General features: G+C 43.7%; 1 protein-coding gene across 2 annotated transcripts in view; it reads left to right on the forward strand.

Annotated features, from left to right (window-relative positions):
• The first annotated feature begins 1,168 nt into the window (after positions 1-1,168).
• Positions 1,169-20,620, forward strand: part of LOC139554519 (exostosin-1c-like) — a 75,211-nt gene continuing 55,759 nt past the window's right edge. Inside the window, exons 1-2 of one of the 2 annotated variants that reach the window (XM_071367374.1) lie at positions 1,169-1,754; positions 8,883-10,233. In XM_071367374.1, the coding sequence (XP_071223475.1) occupies positions 9,287-10,233 (947 nt within the window). In that variant the 5' untranslated portion in view covers positions 1,169-1,754; positions 8,883-9,286. The remainder of the gene's footprint in view (positions 1,755-8,882; positions 10,234-20,620) is intronic. The other variant, XM_071367375.1, reaches the window with a different exon arrangement.

Below are 20,620 nucleotides of genomic sequence, written 5' to 3' on the forward strand. Positions count from 1 at the left end.
ATAGGATATAGTGTAATTGTCATTTTTATGAACTATCGCTTTAACAACTGTGTGATGAACATTAATTAATATATTGGATGATGGGATTAGAAAAAAAACGGATTTACAAACGTCTCAGGAGTTTGATGCTCTGCACTTATGTACATTGAATAAGGTGAGGACCGTAATGGGTTATGAAATAAGAATTCACTACAAAATTCACTACAAAAATCTGGGATGTGATATATATAGATGCTCAATATCTCAGAGCTATGCTTTGCACAAATATAACCTTGTAGACCCATGGTCACGATATTTAAGGGTTCACTTCAAAGTCGAAGCCGTTCTGTGTGCGTAATTCAGAGGTTCCAAAGTCCTCCAGTTGCGAGGAACCGCTGGCCAGATGTGTGTATTTTCTTTAAATAGCCTACAGCTTTGCGCGAATGAGGTACCTCGGCGCCGCGAGAACCAATCACAAACGCAGGGGGCGGGTTGTCTTTGGAACGTTGTGTATGTTAAAAAATGGACAATTTATCGCAGATATCCAAATTCCGGTATTGCAAGATAACGTATGCGTGCATGCGGAGGTGATTTGCAAATGCTTGGCCGAGGAGTGAAAAGGAAATCGGCTGAGAGGGGAACTGCGCATTGTTTTGCCCCCCCCCCCCCACCCCCGGTGAGGGTGAGTTCTCTGTCCGGAGAAAGCAGGCGGAGCGCACTGGTGATGTAGGCAGCCCATACCCGGAGATAGAGTACTATGTATTTAGTCTGTTCAACACCCTATATCAATGACTGCATGTTGCACTCCGGAAGTAATGGGGTTATTCTCAATCACATAGTACTGTATATGGACAAGTGTTTATAGGAAATGTGGTGATCCTGCATGCGATGTCGTGCTCAGTGTCCAAGGGCATTGTGCCTACTGTTCAATATTAATTTCCTAAGGGTACGAGCATAGCCTACGGAGTCTGCATGCTCGGCTCAGTCTCATACTGTCACTGTTGACACATTCTACGAGTAGCCTATGAACCCAACCGATGGCAGCGCATTTGAATGATTGGTCTAGTTGTAGCCACCTCGATTGTTTATTTCCCCTACGCATTGTTTCAATAGCTTCTACCGAAAATGCATCAACGCCCTCGACACACTCACGCTCAGATAAAGGGAGTGCAATACGGGAATGACACTTGTCGTGACCCAGGGATAGGCTGCAGTCTATTTCTCATATAGGCTAAAGTACTGCTGTCACGTTGAATATTCACTGAGAGTGAATCATATGAAATAATGTGCTAATTTCCTCTCTGCGGAGAAAGCGTGCCGTTGAATGTGGCTCGAAGGTAGTGCGAACACCCACATGATGCCACTGTGAAGAGTGAGAAAACTGTGATTGTAAATCGCAGACATGGGCGGAGGGAATCGCCGTGGTGATTATTGTTTTTATGGACGCGCCCGGTGTGTATGTTTGCGCGTGTCAGTCGCGTAACACAATCATGTCATAGAGCTCGTAAATCGAGAGGACCGCCAGTGCATCAACTACATCGATGTATTGATCTACCCTCGTGCGGATAGAAAGGACGCTCACTTTGTACGCAAACCCAACGTGCCGCTGTAGCTAGAGGAGCGTCAGGAGAACCGAAGCAAGCAAGCAGTGACATGTTTTGTTGACAACTATTGCTTGACAACTCGCGAAGATTACCGACAAGGACTAAATACTTGCTTTTGAAAGTGGATGAGACTGTCTGCCTGTCATTTCCCTAGGACCACAATAAGTACAGGTAACGACACAATAACCTAGCGGTTAGAGCGTTGGGCCAGAGACCGAGAGGTCGCTGGATCGAATACCTGAACTGACAAGGTGAAACATCAATCGGTGCCCTTGAGCAAGGCACTTAACCCTAATTTGCTCCAAGGGGCGCCGTACTACCATGGCTGTCCCTGTAAAACAACAACTTTCACTGCGTGTATGTGACAATATATATTTTTTTGTTTTACTCTTACGCTGTTTACTAGTTTTCTGAGGGATAGAAATATGTAGAACATGATGAAGGTTGAATGCTCTGCTTCAGAAATCATCTAATATGGGTGCAATTTTGCATTTGTTGCAATAGAACGATGGCATTCATAAATTACATGTCAAATCTATTAACATAACATTATGCATGACCGTGTGTGTGTGTGTCAAAGAAATGCCATTGGCACATTTTGAGTTGTGATGATGGATGACCCTGTTTTTCCAAGGGTGGACACTCCGAGATGCCTTTCTTGCACACTCAGATTGGATACACTGACAGAGCTATAAAGCTCAGTATCTCCAACTTCAAGTGAGGTGTCACAACCAATTCAGTTGTGAAGCATTTGGTTGGCAAATTTAACTGGTGACATCCCCTGACAATAATTAATTTATGGTATTGACTGATGAAGTGCAGCCAAGGACGGGGACGTGGTCCAAACTGACGTCCCATAAATAACTTTGTGGAATGATTTCACATCCACTGTTACCGAACAGTAATAGCTTTAAAGCTAGCTGAGGGATGGGCAAGGAGAAATGCAACCACACTCAAATTCATAGACTGCAAGGATTGATATCTAAATTAGTTTGAACCATGAGGCTATACAGTGTTCGTTTGCATTTACATTGTTTACAAACATTGGAGTAAAAAAAAAGCTTATATTCTGGGTTCTGATGTGGAATGACAGTTGTACTAAGCTCATGAGACAAGTTATATTCGTCAAGAATCAATACGCATATATCATTCATTTGTAAGTCCAAAAGCTGATATACTCTAGATTCTCTAGATTCTCTTTCAGAATTCTAGATACTAGTTATTATTTATCCGTATTAGGAGAACGTGGTCTAGTAAAGGCGTTGAAAGAATCGTCATGATGATTCCTTCAATCTGGACTAGTCTATACTGTATGACTCAGCTTGAATGTGATACCATGGTATCTAGAGATGTGGATAGGTGATTGAAAGTGACTCGGATCTCTGCTGCTCTGACAAGGATGCCGGACTCATGGCATCATTCACACTTAATATATTACCTTATTTTGTGTAGTGAAGGACGAGGTACATCATGGCTGCAGGCTGGCTGGTTCTTGATAGGTATCATAGTGGAGGGATCAATGTTTGAATTATAGAATTGCTGGGCACTGCCATAACAAATCACGGCACCCCCATAAAACACTGGCATCTCATAGGCATAAAAAAATTATCTTTTGTCCAGGCCACTCTTACAAATCACTCCTTAAAGTCCAACCACATGGATAAGCATTTTATTCATTATTATGTAGTCGTGAAATTGTCCTTTAGACCTGATCCAACATTACGTTTTGCTTTCATCCCCGTAGTCAAGTTTTTTCCCCCACAATAATCTGATCCCAGATCTGCATATAGGGGGAATCTTTTGCTTGATCCCCATGCACAGTGCATTTGAAAGTATTCAGACCCCTTGAATTTTCAACATTTTGTTATGTTACAGCCTTATTCTAAAATGGATTAAATAAATTGTGTCGAGGCACAGATCTGGGGAAGGGTGCCAAAATATTTCTGCAGCATTGGAGGTCCCCAAGAACACAGTGGCCTCCATCATTCTTAAATGGAAGAAGTTTGGAACCACCAAGACTCTTCCTAGAGCTGGCCGCTCAGCCAAACTGAGCAATCGGAGGAGAAGGGTCTTGGTCAGGGAGGTGACCAAGAACCCGATGGTCACTCGGACAGAGCTCCAGAGTTCCTCTGTGGAGATGGTTGTCCTTCTGGAAGGTTCTCCCATCGCTACAGCACTCCACCAATCAGGCCTTTATGGCCAGATGGAAATCCACTCCTCAGTAAAAAGCACATGACAGCTTCTTCGAGTTTGCCAAAAGGCACCTGAAGGTCTCTCATACCACGAGAAACAAGATTCTCTGGTCTGATGAAATCCCTACGGTGAAGCATGGTGGTGGCAGCATCATGCTGTGGGGATATTTTTTCAGCATTAGGGACTAAGAGAGTAGTCAGGATCGAGGGAAAGATGAACGGAGGTAAGTACACACAGATCCTTGATGAAAACCTGCTCCAGAGTGCTCAGGACCTCAGACTGGGGACAAGTCTCAGAATGTCCTTGAGTGGCCCAGCCAGAGCCCGGACTTGAATCCGATTGAACATCTCTGGAGAGACCAGAAAATGGCTGTGCAGCGACGCTCCCTATCCAACCTGAGGTGCTTTAACGAAGTACTGAGTAAAGGGTCGGAACACTTATATTTGCTCAAATTTAAACCAAAAAATATTGCTTTGTCATTATGGGGTATTGTGTGTAGATTGAGAGGGGGAAAAAAACAATTTAATCAATTTTAGAATAAGGCTGTATTGTAACAAAATGTGGAAAAAGTCAAGGGGTCTGAATCCTTACCATTTGCCCTGTAGATAGCATGATAAGTTGGGTTTCATATCCTACATGCTCTGCTGTGTGAGCAGCACTAGTCGATGCAGAGCTAGCAGCCCTAGTTGTTCCAACCCATCTTGTATGTTTGCTTAATCAGCCCTTGTGGCGTCGGAGTGAGAGCAGCATATTATTGAGACACAATTAATCAAGCCAGGTTGTAATTATCATTGAGTTTGGAATTGAAGAGGGTGGGAGGCTAGACACGGGTCATTCAGGCTAGAGGTAAACATCTTATTAACCATGTCGGAGTCTCTCACAGACTCTCACCACATAGGGCAACAAGGTTGTATTGGGTAGACAGGCGCAGCTATCTCAAAAATGTCCTCATAAAAATACCAGAGCTTAATTAGGTTTATGGTCATTACGGTCCTCAGGTAATCTCTACTAAATGGAACAATTCCACACTGCTAGCTCACTGTAGACAGAAAGGAACCCAATTTCGTAACAGCCTTGGTCATGAATAAAACATGTGTATTTGCGGCCTCCATTGTTAAAAAACCCCAGAGCAAATAGAATCACCTAGAAGCCCTTAATGCCTGGGTGCTTGGGCGTTGGTCGGACTGTTCCTGTTTTCCCTTTTTCCCAAAAGCACTATCTGAGATGACCGCAGTCAAACCTCGACCACAACCTCAGTCATTCCTGGTCAGGTCTTCCCCACATACACACACGTCCCCACAAGCACACATTGTATGGCACAATAAGGCTAGGACTAGGAGTGCCCCTTGGAATTGCCGCTACGGTTCTCCGGCCTCTAATGACAGAGTCAAGAGCGTAATTTTAGTCTGGCTTCGCCTCTCACCTCAACGCAAGATTTGTTTTTCTTCAGGAACAAATTCCCCAGACTAACGTGTGTCCAGCTTTAGTCAAGCAACACACGTTTTTGTGTGTGCACAAAAACGCACACACACAAACACAGAGCCTACTGACTGAACACGTTGGCAGAAAACAGCCTAACAAGTAGCAGTTCAGGATTTGAGTCTCTGTGTAACTTTATCACGCAGATAGACACTGACTCAGGCATGCCAACTCTGTTCGGAAAGAATTGAGTTACTATTTTAAAGTCAGATGCTGATCGAGTGTCTATTTATAGTCTATGCAAATCACCTCCGACATAATAGTGCCATTTCCCCATGCACAGAGGAAATGACTACTTCCTTCAGAGTCCAACACAAGCTCATTTCAGTTTTATCAGTGCCTTCATACATATTCCCCACCCTGTTACATTTCTGTATTATTGCATCTGAGTAGCGGTCGACGGTTGCTGTAAACACAATTCCATCTACTGCTGAGTCAATTGCATTTCCTTCAATAGCTGCAGAGAGACGAGTTTAGTCTCGTGGGAACAGCAGGCAAAGTTGAGGGGAGGCAGTCTTTGAGGTCCTGAGAGAGGCAGAGGAGGGATGGATGGATGAGGTTTGAGCAGGCCGCCGGTCCAGCTGTCACCCACACTGACTGAAGCTTGTGAACCAACAACAACAAACCCAGAGGTGAGGATGCAGTGTAGGCATGGGAGGTAGAGAGGTTAGGGTGAGGAAGGGAACCCGGAGTTTGTTTGTCTTGCTAATAGAGAGATTTCACAAGGCACCTGTAAAGTTTACGGTGGGGCTTGTAATGCTCAATGCAAACACACAGGTGACAAGGAGAAGTGCTGTGTATAAACGAAACATTGATTAGTCCGAGGAAGGAGTCGCTGTATATTTCACTCCCTACTGCTTTGACGACCCATCGACTTCCTTGTGTGTTAGCCTTCCCACAATGCATTGCGGTATCCTCACACATCTCAAAAGTCCTTCTTATTTGAATTCACCACTTACCTGAAAAGGCAAGTCACAGTCATCTCAAGTATCCCCCAGAGATACCTTACTCTTTCAAGTCTCATGCCTTCTAGTGTGACGAATTACTGAAGAATTTTCGAGGCTGCTTTGCCTGTATTTGGTTGTTAGACGGCTTCCACGCCTTCTTTCACCCCATATCTCAAGGCCAAGCTGAAATACTTCACAGATACCTTCTTGAGTCTGACATCAACATATTGGTGGTGGAAGTAAAAACGAATCCATAACCCTTCTTTACCATATGTGTCAAAGCTTCCGGTCAGACCAGTGATCAACCATACAAAAGATGGAAGGAAGGACGCAGTCTAAGAGCTTCCAACCAGAACCCTAAAGGTTCCCCTCTGTCTGAATCCTGTACTTTCCCTCAGGCTCCTCAACACGCCATGTGGCCTTTCTCAGTGCTAGGCCCCACCGTACTGATCCGTTCATCATTGATCTGTGACAGTGGAGCCACAGACTCTCTTAGCAGGCTGCGTGACTCCTTCTCCAAGAGGTGTGTGTGTGTGTGTGTGTGTGTGTGTGTGTGTGTGTGTGTGTGTGTAAAGGCTGTTACTGGCTAACCTAAGCCCAGACATGCCCTGGGTTTGTATTGGCCTACATTGAGCGCTAATGGGTTTTCTGTGTTACTATGGTGAATGCCATCTATTGCTACGCTACTGTTTTCGTTTACACAGTACAGCAAACAGGATGGCGATTGGGGTTCTGTCGTTGCCTTGCATAATGTTGACAGTTGGTAATGGGGGATTACTGATCGATGTGGAGGGAATAGTTGACATTTCCCTGGTTCTTTGGTGGCAGTGTGGGATTAAACTTTTTGGTGTCTTTCGTTTTGTGAAAATATCTCGGTCTTAGTTGGAGAAGAAAGTGAGAATCCATCCTTGTCATTACCATCACTCTCATTACCATCCCCCTAAACTACAAATCATCAGAGACGTTATAGTGCTCGGCTCAGGGGTGGAACCAAAATGTTTCTCCAATCGTTCCGAGCAAAACACCGATATCTTGGGAACAAAAAATTGACATTATTAACCGATTCTCAAGATTTCAGAATAACGTTTTTGTTTCGGGACACTCGAGATCACTTTCGTTCCGGGTTCTGTTTCCGTTCTTCAAAATCGCTTTTTGGTTCTGTTCCCTGAACCGGTTCCAACCCGTAGCTCAGGTTGCCTTTTTTCCCTGTCAGACTGGATATATGTCTTAGCCGTGAGAGTATGCTGAGGTAGATTGAGTTTTACTTCAGCAGGAGAGGCAGGGGATATAAAGCAGAAAGGAAAATCAATGTCTTAACTAAAGGAGCTGGTAAATTATTGATGAGGACTATGTAATGGGATCCCTCGTGTCTGTTTCCTTACAACTTTGTCTGCTTGCCACTGTGCTGTGGGAGAGGAGCTTGGCTGAGCCAAAAACCAACACCCAGAATCTCTATGGCTCTCAGTGAGCTCACTATCTGAGACTACCTGATGTGCACATCCATACACACGGACACATACACACACAAATAGTCACGAGGCCTGCATACAGACACCGCCTGACTGACACATGGTTGCACATAAACACAGACACAATGAGTTGGACATGTACGTTTCAGTAGTCATTCAAGTTACATTCAAAGGTAATTCTGTGTCACAATCCACTGGTCTACTGAGACAATGCATTGTTGATCAATATCCCCCGTCTGTATGGAGCATGATAACAGGAGCAAAATGAAGGGGGGCCACCAATTCTACATGGATGGAGAAGGTAGAAGAGGGAGAGGGAGGGATGTAGAGATGGGGAGGGAAATAGAAAGTGAGGGAGAGCAGGTGAGACCTGAAAGCTGCCTTTGTGTGGCGGCTGGCAGTAGGAACACTGGTCTGCTCTGTGAGGTGTTCCATACACACCACAGACACACACACTGGGGAGTTATGGGGGGGATGCTTTGGCAAACATAGCGGGTGATGTTTTCAAATGTAACAAAAAGCCACTCTCTCCCCACCCCAAGATTAACAGGATTACACTGCCATAAAGTGGCTCTATTTTCCCTTACTTACTCCATTTCAGTTGCTAAACCGCTCCCCGTTTTCCCCTCCGCTGCATCTCAACTGTATCTGACGCTGTTCAACCAGAGCTTGAAGTACATGGTAATATCAGAGCTGGCTGCTTGATGTTCGGCATACTGAAACCAAAACGCCACGGTTCCAGGACTGGACGTCAATAGCATAACCATAGCATAACCAGACCAAACATTCAAACGACTTTGACCATTTTCGAATATAGAGTGGTGGTATGTTTAAACTTTGAGAGTCAATGTTTTATTATGTCTGTCTCACCAGAACTGTCTGCTATCTGAACTGAGCGAGGTCTGTGTTTGAAGAGACTAGATTTCACCTTCAGTTCAACTCAGGGGGTTTTATAGTGAATTTCTATGTGAATGAAATGACCACCGCTGTGCTAATTTATTGCCGAGTGTGTACACGCTTCATGCTGATAGTGTATGTTTTGGTTTATACAGTATATCGGCATGTTGGTACAAGCGTTGTGCGTTACATAATGGTGTGAGACAGTGTTCCTTGACTTGTTAATGTGCATAGTGCTGCTGGGCTCTGGTTGTGCTGTTAAGTGCTCCTCGGGTTGTGTACTGAGCTGTGATCTCGTTTATTTGCGTCCTCAGGAGAGACCCGGGAGACAGCGGGCGCCATGAGGCGGCGAGGAGGGCTTGAGAGAGAGGAGACATCGTCCTTCATCATCCTCAGCATCGGGCAGTGCAGGAAGTGCACACACGCACCACAGAGACCGTCTAGCAAGAGACAGGCTAACAGCACCCGAATCTGAGCGAGAGAAACCGGAGAGAGTGGCTTCAACATCCATTTATTTATCCTCAATGGGCTCAACCTGGATGGGACCAGACTTGGAAGTGACGATGTCCAAGTTACCACACCGTTCTATATTGGACCCTCCTTGTTAGACCTTCGAAACAACTCGCCTACCGCTGTGAGGCTTAGAACTGAGGGGCAGAGAGAGAAAAAGTGAGAAGGAGAGTGATAGAGGAAGAGAACGAGAGACACTCTGGGCCCCATGCAGGCGCGTAAGAAGTATGTCCTGCTGGGGCTGTGTGCTTGCTGCTGGCTGCTGCTCTTCTACTGGGGCGGCGGGGTCCAGGTCCGTCTCTTCAAGCTGCTGGGGCGGCCGAGGGGTGAGGTGGTGCGTCCCTGGCCCAACTGGACCGACCGGGCCTTCCTGCCGGGCTATGCCCAGCTGGAGGAACTCCAGACAGGGCCGGGTTCCGCCGAGTCCCCCCACCAGCGTCACCAAGCCTGGACGGGCATCTATAAAGACAGTCGCTGCCGCATGGAGACCTGCTTTGACTTTACGAGATGTCGACGTAGAGGGCGGGACGGGTTTAGAGTATACGTCTACCCCTCGGAGAAGGGCGAGCGCGTGTCGGAGAGCTATCGTAAGATACTGACGTCTATAGGCGAGTCGCGGTACTACACCACGGACCCTCGCGAGGCGTGTCTCTTCGTTTTGGGGATTGACACTCTGGACCGAGACCAGCTCTCGGGGCAGTTCGTGCCCAACCTGGACGATCGTATCAAAGGTTACCCGCTCTGGAACGAGGGACGGAACCACCTTGTCTTTAATCTGTACTCGGGCACCTGGCCCAACTACAATGAGGACCTGGGCTTCAATATTGGCCAGGCCATCCTGGCTAAAGCCAGCCTCAACACAGAACACTTCAGGCCCGGGTTCGACGTCTCCATCCCCCTGTTCTCCAAGGAGCACCCCCAGAAGGGGGGCGAGAGGGGCTGGTTGGTGCGAAACACGGTGCCCCCACGCAGGAAGTACCTATTGATGTTCAAAGGGAAGCGGTATCTAACGGGCATCGGGTCGGACACCCGTAACGCCCTGCATCACATCCATAACGGGAAGGACATCGTGTCTCTCACCACATGCCGTCACGGGAAGGACTGGGAGAAACACAAAGATGCCCGCTGTAACCATGACAACCTGGAGTATGAGAAGTAAGTCAGGATTCGTCCTGTCCCCCTTAGGTACATAACTTCCAATTCACTTAGTCACTCATTGACATCAATGCATGACTAAGTGAAAATTCGACTTAAGTGGAAGTTAGGATTCTCCCCTTAGGGAAGGTTATTATTGAGAGGTGGTGTCATAACTTGTGTTCAGTTTCATCAGGAATACACTTTGGGCTTGTACTTGTATTGCTTTGTTTTTACTTGTTCTGGGCGTTTATTGCGGCCCTTAGAGTTTGGGCTTTTATGACTTTGATTTTCTCTCTCTCATCTAAACGGAGGTCTCCTTCTGGTTATTTTCTCTGGCTTTTACAGTTACTATTCCAGTTATCATGTTAGGATTATTGAGTGTTGGTTGTGTTCGATTTAAAGTATAGAGTGTGGTCCTGGCTGTGTACGGTCTTGGTGAAGAGTTTACACCCCTTAAAGCAAGTCAACATCCGAAGACCAATAGATTGTCCAAAGGCCAATAGAAAAGGTTCTGAAACCTCCTGAGAAGTGTATTTATTAATCCATGTGTAGAGGAGCAGTGTCACGATGCAACGAGGGGGGATTGAGGAGAGGGAAAGTTGACTGGAATAAGAAGAGCAGTTAATTAGGTAAGAGTAGGGGGAGGCTATCTTTTCATGTAGCTTCCAACAAAGTACACTAGTAATCTGGTCCTGGTCGGTTACCTCTAGAATAAGGGAGAGAGAGAGAGAGAGAGAGAGAGAGTGAGTGAGTGGAGGGACTTGTCTTACCCAGCAATAACAGTTGTAATCTGGCCAGGACATAGCTACCTTTCTGGATTGTTGACATTGGGCCAGTGGTGAAGGAAAGGGGACGGAGCTCCCACTCAATACTGTATGAATGAGCTCATTTATTCCACACATAACAAACGGTCTGCTCAGACATCAGGGGGTGTGGGGGCTTATGTTATATGATGGCGGTTTAGATTTGGATGTGGTGAGGGGTTAGATAGGGGTGAGAGACAGCAGTGTGTAAGAAGAAAAACAATGTTTTGGGGGGGGGGGGGGGGGGGGGGTTAGCACTTTTTTCTTCTCCCTCTTTGGAAATGGGTTACGGACGGACGGGACGGGGGGCTCGAGTGTGGGTTGTGAAGGGGTGCAGAAGGATGTTGGAGGCGGGTGATGGTGGGGGCTGGGCATGACGTTGACCTCTCTCTGACTCTCATATCCCGAGGAATGGGCGGGCTTTTCGGGAATAACATGAGAACCATGCATGGAAATGGAGTCAGAATGAATGAAATGAAAGCATGACGATATATATAAACGTCCCATGAAGCTGAAGGATTCTGAGAATAAAGGTAACGACTCCCACCCTCCATGGCCCTCTGTCCCTCTCTCGCTCTCTCGTTCTCTTTCTCCATCTCTCTCTACCTCTTTCTCTCAATGCCACACCCCCCCCCCCCCTCCCCCCAAATGCCTTTCCTCCTCTCTCTGTTTCTCCTGTCCTCCTTGGCTGTGTGCTCAGGCAGGCTGCAGCCTCTTAGTAGGTTGTACCAGGTTAATGAGCCCATGCATCTGGTCCACCAAGAGATTAACCCAGGAGGACCTGGAACTAGATAGGGTAGGGATGGGGGGGGGGGGAGAGACCTGAAGGGGAGTACAGGACAGGCAAGACATGGCGGTTAGATAGAGGGAGGGACGAAGAGGGGGAGAGAGGCAGACAGCAGGAAAGAGAAGAAGAAAAGTTAGGAAGGGGTAACAGATGAGGAGAAGAAGAAAGAGGAGAAGAAGGTAGGACTTCAGGCAGGGAAAGGACCCAGGAAGAAAGAGAGGCCAGGAGGGAGGGTGACAAAGCGAGAGAAAGAGGGAGGGAGAGAGGGGGATACTTCAGGCAAGGGAGAGGCTTTACCGCAGCTTAATGGCCTAGTTTCTCTTTTTTCTTACTTTGGAGGATTCCCTGAGAAAGGAAAGAAAAAACCTGCACTGTACAGTGAATCTAAATGAGGAAGTGTGTGAAAAGAGAGGAGTGGAAATGAAGCAGGGACTTTCAGGAGACACACACACACACACACATATATATATATATAAACACGTACTAGTAGAATACTTTACAGAGTTGCTTTAGTTCTAGTTGAAGCACTGAGGTATACATATCAGGGACGTTGGGGAGGGGGGTGTAATGGCAAAAGGATGTACCTCTCCATTCAGCTTAAACGGATGTTCCCATGACGACGGCCTTGCCATGTGGAAGACGGTGTCAGTGCATAGGCCATTATTCATGACCCAAAAAGTACTCAAGGAGAGGGAGAAGAGAGGAATAAAAAGAGATTAATAAAAAGACCACTGTTTGCTACTGCAGTGCAGAATATACAGTAACCTTTGTACACTGTAGATACAGTACAGGAATATACAGTAATATATATACATAAATACACTACATGGCCAAAAGTATGTGTATACATGCTCGTTGAGCATCTCATTCCAAAATCATGGGCATTAATATGATATGGACTTGGTCCCCACTTTGCTGCTATAACAGCCTCCACTGTTCTGGGAAGGCTTTCAACTAGATGTTGGAACATTGCTTGCTTCCATTTAGCCACAAGAGCATTACTGAGGTTGGGCACTGATGTTGAGCGATTAGGCCTGGCTCACAGTCGGCATTCCAATTCATCCCAAAGGTGTTTGATGGGGTTGAGGTCAGGGCTCTGTGCAGGCCAGTCAAGTTCTTCCACACCGATTTCGACAAACCATTTCTGTATGGACCTTGTTTTGTGCACAGGGGCATTGTCATGCTGAAATAGGAAAATACCTTCCCAAAACTGTTGCCACAAAGTTGGAAGAACCGAATCAACTAGAATGTCATTGTATGCTGTAGCGTTAAGATTTCCCTTCACTGGAACTAAGGGGCCTAGCCCGAACCATGAAAAACAGCCCCAGACCATTATTCCTCCTCCACCAAAATACATTAGGCACTATGCATTGGGGAAGGTAGCTTTCTCCTGGCATCCGCCAAAGCCAGATTCGTCCGTCGGACTGCCAGACAGTGATGCGTGATTCTTCACTCCAGAGAACGTGTTTCCACTGCTCCACCTTTACACCACTCCAACCAACGCTTGGCACTGAGCATGGTGATCTTAGGCTTGTTTGCGGCTGCTGTGCCATGGAAACCCATTTTCATGAAGCTCCCGACGAACAGTTCTTGTGCTGACGTTGCTTCCAGAGGCAGTTTGGAACTCGGTAGTGAGTGTTGCAACCGAGGACAGACGATTTTTACGCGCTACGCGCTTCAGCACTCGGTGGTCCCGTTCTGTGAGCTTGTGTGGTCTACCACTTCGCGGCTGAGCCGTTGTTGATCCTAGACGTTTCCACTTCCCAATAACAGCACTTACAATTGACCGGGGCAGCTCTAGCAGGGCAGAAATTTGACGAACTGACTTGTTGGAAAGGTGGCATCCCATGACAGTGCCACGTTGAAAGTCACGGAGCTCTTCAGTAAGGCCATTCTACAGCCAATGTTTGTCTATGGAGATTGCGTGGCGGTGTGCTCGATTTTATACACCTGTCAACAGCAGATGTGGCTGAAATAGCAGAATCCACTCATTTGAAGGGGTGTCCACATACTTTTGTCTCTGTAGTCTATATAGTACAGTAAAGGACAACATCATCATTATTACATGCATATAGGAATTATGGATCTGAAATAGTTGTGATTTTTCTATAAATGAACTGAAACTAGGCATGGCCCTGACATAATAAGAGGCTTGAATTGTACTGTAGTTATACTGTAGTTAGTGTTCCTGCAGTTCAACCATGGGTGTGTACTTGAATGCATGCTTGTGTAAGTGTGTTTTGTTTGAATAGGTGTGTTTCTGTGAGTGCGTATGTGTATGCTTTCGTGTGTTTGTGTGCATTTATAATAGTGTGTGTGTTGGGATGTTGGCAGGCCCTAATAAGAAATCCTACACCCCACTGTAATTAGGGGCTGTGAAATTGTACCCCTGGAGAGCATGTGGTGTGTGCGGCTCGTGTTCCAGTCCAGAACAAACTCCTCTGTGTCTCTGTTTAAAAAAAGGTGAATTGAGACCGAGCCTTCTAGATCATTCTCTCTCTCCTGTTCTCCTTCCATTTTTCCTCTTCCGGTCCTGCTCTCCCTCTCCCACACTCCCATCTCTCTCCCTCTGTCGCTGTCATTTTGTTCTTGACCTCCATCCCGAGCTCTCTCCCTCATTCTTTTTCCCCTCTTCCTGTGTCTCTCCCACACTCCTGCACTCCCTTCTCTCTCCCTTTCTTTATTTAGTCTTCCTGTCTTCCTCTTGAACTCTACTCTTACTGCAAGTACTTCTCCCCATCAGTCTACTCCCACTTTTTGATTTGTTTTTTTTAATCACCGCCCCTCCCTCTTTTTAACATTCAATCAATCAATCAATCAAATTGATTTATAAAGCCCTTTTTACATCAGCCGATGTCACAAAGTGCTGTACAGAAACCCAGCCTAAAACCCCAAACAGCAAGCAATGCAGATGTAGAAGCACGGTGGCTAGGAAAAACTCCCTAGAAAGGCCAGAACCTAGGAAGAAACCTAGAGAGGAACCAGGCTCTGAAGGGTGGCTAGTCCTCCTCTGGCTGTGCTGGGTGGAGATTATAACAGAACATGGCCAAGATGTTCAAACGTTCATAGATGACCACCAGGGTCAAATAACAATAATCACAGTGGTTGTAGAGGGTGCAACAGGTCAGCACCTCAGGAGTAAATGTCAGTTGGCTTTTCATAGCCGATCATTCAGAGTCCAAAACAGCAGGTTCGGGACAAGGTAGCACATCTAGTGAACAGGTCAGGGTTCCATAGCCGCAGGCAGAACAGTTGAAACTGGAGCAGCAGCATGACCAGGTGGACTGGGGACAGCAAGGAGTCATCAGGCCAGGTAGTCCTGAGACATGGTCCTAGGGCTCAGGTCCTTCGAGAGAAAGAGAGAGAATTAAATTCACACAGGACACCGGATAAGACCTGAGAAATACTCCAGATATAACAGACTGACCTTAGCCCCCCGACACATAAACTATTGCAGCATAAATACTGGAGGCTGAGATTGACTTTATTTAACAGCATTGCTGTACTGACAGCAATAAACACACACACACACATCCTGCCTACACTTCCCACTCTTTTTTTTTTTTTTTTTTAGGGGTGGATCAGCTTAATATTGCGGAAAGAATGTTGCTTCCAATGTAATTGTCTGCATCATTTCCAATCCCCCATATTTTTTGGGGTAAATATATATATCCATACACGCATGCATACATATACACATATATACATACACATACCTATATAGACATACATACTTTTTTAAAGAATATACCTTTATTATTATTCCCCGCAACCCTACCACCGCTCCCCCAATTGGAGTAAACTAATAAACACTTCTGCTTTTACCTTCAATTTATACATCTTATACCTATTTTACAGACACAGTCTACTTTACAATAGTTCTCTCTTGTTTGTTCTTAGTCCTTCCTCTATTTCTGTTGTCCATCCAATTTTATTTCCACTTGTAACTGTGCTATTTCCCAAAAGCTCCGCACCTATACACATTTCACAGATCCCGCATGCCCTACATTGTTTATCCTGTTATTAGTCCCACCTTTCAGTTCCACTCAACCCCTCCCATCTATCTTCCAACATCATCCATTTCGGATTTTTATTTGCCATATATTTTTCAACTGTGCTGTGATGCTTCACAAAAGATTTGAACCTTCCTATTCTCATAGCTTCTACAGATTGTAAATTAAAAATAAACATTTTTGCTAAAATAATTATTATATTATTGATTGATTGACTATGGCTTTTCAAATCCCCCAGTATTGCTATCTGTAGCGTTAGTTCTAGGCAAATGTTGCAATTCTTCAGCCATTCCTGGACCTGTGACCAAAAACGAGCTACATATGGACAATACCAAAATAAATGATCTAATGACTCTGCCTCCTCACAACAGAATCTGCAGAGCTGGGAAGATTGTATACCCCATATATATAACATTCTATTAGTTGCAAGAATTTTGTACAGTAATTTAAATTGAAAAATTCGAAGTTTTGAATCCGGCGTTGTTTTCCGTATCAATTCATAAACCATGTGCCATGGAATGGGTACATCGAAAATCTCTTCCCAACTATTTTGCAATTTATATGGCACAGCTGTCAGTTTTTTGGTCCTTAAATGAAATTGGTATATGTTTTTATTTATCACACTTTTCTTTAACCATTTATGTTCTTTAATACATGGCCGACATACAAGTTCCTTACTTTTTTCCCCTTCTACTTGCCTCTTCCATTTTTGTGGTAATGCTGCAATTAATTGGTTGTAATTTTGGGTAGAGCAGACATTTCCATATGTCTGTGTTAGCTGCATGTGTGACATAACTCCACCAGTCCTATTTATGATATCATTCACAAAAATTATACCTTTTTTAAACATTTCTTCGATAAATACAGTTTTTTTATCAATTACTATATTTGAATTTAACCACAATATTTGTTGTACTATTTGTTCCGTCCTTTCAGGTGGATTAAACTTAAATTGCAACCAACTTTCTAAGGTTGTTTAAAAAAATAAGGATATTTTGGAGATTATTTCCTTTTCAAACAACCGAAAGTGAGCAGGTGTAATCTGAATAAAGGGAAAAAGGCCCTTCTTGAACATAGGATGAGACATTCGTACCAATTTACTAGAGAACCAGTTTGGATTTAAGTATAACTTTTGTATGACTGATGCCTTTAGTGAGAGGTCTAATGCTTTAATATTTAATAATTTCTGCCCTCCGAATTCATATTCGTTATATAAATAGGCCCTTTTAATTTTATCTGGCTTGCCGTTCCAAATAAAATTGAATATTTTTTGTTCATATAATTTAAAAAGCAGGTCACTAGGTGTAGGCAAAACCATAAGCAAATAGGTAAACTGTGATATGACTAAAGAGTTAATCAGGGTGATTTTTCCACAAATAGACAGGTATTTTCCTTTCCATGGTAGCAAGATCTTATCTATTTTTGCTAACTTTCTATAAAAATTTATTGGAGTGAGATCATTTCTTTCTTTTGGGATTTTTATACCGAGTATGTCCACATCTCCGTCAGACCATTTAATTGGTAAACTACATGGCAATATAAAATGTGTATTTTTTAGTGATCCAATACGTAATATGGTACATTTATCATAATTTGGTTTTAATCCAGAGAGGATAGCAAAGGTATCTAGATCCTCTATGAGGCCGTGGAGAGACTCTAGTTGTGGTTTTAAAAGAAAACATGAATCATCAGCGTACAATGACACCTTAGTTTTTAAGCCACGGATTTCTAATCCATTAATATTAATGTTTGATCTAATTTTAACAGCTAACATTTCGATGGCAATAATAAATAGATATGCCGATAGTGGACAACCTTGTTTTACTCCTCTAGATAGTTTAACATTTTCTGAGATGTAGCCATTATTTACTATTTTACACCTAGGGTTACTATACATAATTTTAACCCATTTTATAAGAGATTCCCCAAAATTGAAATATTCTAGGCATTTATATATAAACTCCAGTCGTACTTTATCAAAAGCCTTTTCAAAATCAGCTATGAAAACCAGACCTGGTGTCCCCGATATTTCATAGTGTTCTATTGTTTCCAGTACTTGCCTTATATTATCTCCAATGTATCGTCCATGTAAAAAACCTGTCTGATTAGGATGAATAATATCTGACAAAACTTTTTTTATTCTATGCGCCAAGCATTTTGCTAGGATTTTTGCATCACAACACTGAAGTGTAAGAGGTCTCCAATTTTTTAATTGGACTGGATCTTTATATATACCACTTGGGTCCTGTTTCAGTAATAACGATATCAGACCTTCTTGTTGCGTGTCTGATAATCTACCATTTATATAGGAGTGGTTAAAACAAGCTAATAATGGTCCTTTGAGTATATCAAAAAAAGTTTTGTATACTTCCACTGGTATGCCATCCAGCCCTGGAGTTTTCCCATCCTTAAAGGCCCCAATTGCATCAAGCAGTTCCTCCTCTGTAATTTGGCCTTCACATGAGTCTTTCTGTACAGATGTTAATTTTACATTATTAATAGGAAAAAAATCCATACAATTAGTTTCAGTTAGTGGAGATGGAGGAGCCTGAAACGAAAACATATTCTTAAAGTACTTTACTTCCTCTTTCAAAATATCATTTGGTGAATCATGGGTGACTCCATCATTTGTAACAAGTTTTAATACATTTTTTTTGGTAGCATTTCTATATTGAAGATTGAAAAAGAATTTGGTGCATTTTTCCCCATATTCCATCCAGTTCGCTTTATTTTTATAATATATTACACTGGATCTTTCTTGAATAAGTTCCTCCATTTCTTTTTGTTTTTCCTCTAACTTATTCTGTGCCTCTATGGTACCGTTTTTATTGCTATCTAACTGTACTGTTAGTCCTTCAATTTCCTTTGTTAATATGGACTCTTTTGATCTAAATTCCCTTTGTTTTATAGATGAGTACTGAATTGCATGGCCTCTAAAGGCACACTTAAAAGTGTCCCATACAATAAGGGGATCTGCTGTACCTATGTTATGTCTGAAAAAGTCAGTTATAAAATCTTCTGTCCTAGTTCTAAACAATTTATCATCTAGTAGACTTTGATTAAATTTCCAATATCCTCGCCCACGTGGAAATTCTGTAAGAGAAATATATATGCCAATTATGTGATGATCCGACCGCATTCTGTCCCCTATCAACACTTTTTTAACTTTTGGTGCCAGAGAGAATGGTATAAGAAAGTAGTCAAGACGACTAGCTTGATTCAGCCTCCGCCATGTATATCTCACTAAATCAGGGTATTTAAGTCTCCACATATCCACTAATTCCAATATATCCATGACATTCATGATTTCCTTAAGTGCCTGAGGGTGATAGTTTGTAGTGTGATTTCCTTTCCGGTCTATAGAGGTATTTAAGACCGTATTAAAATCTCCCACTATAATAATAGAGTCTAGTGTTGCTTGTAGAGTTGATCAATTCTTATATATATTTTCAAAGAAGCTTGGATCATCATTATTCGGACCGTATAGGTTAACAAGCCATATTTGTTTATTGTCCAATAACATATTTAAAATAATCCATCTACCTTGAGGATCTGTTTGGACAATTTGCACATTTGGATCAAAATTATTGTTAATTAAAACCATCACCCCTTTTGAATTTCTTTGCCCATGGGAGAAATATATTTTGCCCCCCCAGTTCTTTTTCCACAAAACTTCATCTAAAACTGTTGAATGGGTTTCCTGTAAACAATAGATATTATAATCCTTCTCTTTTAGCCAGGTAAATACTGATCGTCTTTTCTTATTATCTGCTAAGCCATTACAATTGTAACTGGCTATACTTATTTCACCACTTACCATAATGAGACACACCTTTCATTCTTTTAATCAGAATATATTTTCGTAAAGGTACTATTAAAAAGTAACATAATGATTGAGTGTCTATATAGTTGTACCATGATATTTGCATTTCTACTAAGTAAACCTCCAATTGGTCCCTACTATTCCACCCGCTAAAAGGCCTCATCTCGAGATGGCTTGTCATCCCAATGCCCGGCAGACCACCCTCGACCCCCTGTATCCCATAGCCCTGAACCGACTGGGATCCATTCTTTGAAAAGAGCATACAGTGCCATCTACCGAATTGAAGTAGATCAATTGCCATATGCATTTCCATTGCCCTCACCTCGATTTGTATTATATATATCTGTGGATCATCCTCTATTGTCCCTAACATCTTTTACTTCTTCCTTCGCAACAGTTGTGGGATACACACATAAACCCACACACACTCAGCCCTTACCCCCACACAACCATAAGCTCACTTTCTCAACAATTGCACCATCCCAGAGCCCAACTCAAGATGGGTCATGATTTACAAATGCACTTGCAGTTGCAGCTGCATGAGAAGGCCTGCAAGACCGCACAAAAAATGAGCAAAAATTTAGAGATTTATTTACCATTGTCACATCCTAGATAATGGAGGTCAAATGTACACCTTATTCCTGAAACACCCACAATACGGCCACCCGTCATGACCATGTCCCCACGCATCTCCATGCAGTCCGACTTTGATTTTGTGCCGCCAGGGCCACAATAATATACCCCCTCTCTGAATGTCCGAGTGTGACCCCCTCCCCATGGGTTACTGCAGCTAGTGTTGCCAGCACTGCCACTGCCTGGGTGGGGGCACCCCACCGGAATCCCCACCGGCTAGGTACAAGGTCGTCAAGGTTCTCATTAGCAGCTTTGTGAATTTCCTTGTATATTATGCTCTCCCTTTAGGGGGCTTTGGCTTTGCAGGACCAACCCTGCCAAGCAGGCTCAGAATCTTGAGGGGGCA

The sequence above is a fragment of the Salvelinus alpinus genome, chromosome 26 (genome assembly GCF_045679555.1).
Source record: "Salvelinus alpinus chromosome 26, SLU_Salpinus.1, whole genome shotgun sequence".
In the NCBI taxonomy this organism is placed as follows: Eukaryota; Metazoa; Chordata; class Actinopteri; order Salmoniformes; family Salmonidae; genus Salvelinus; species Salvelinus alpinus.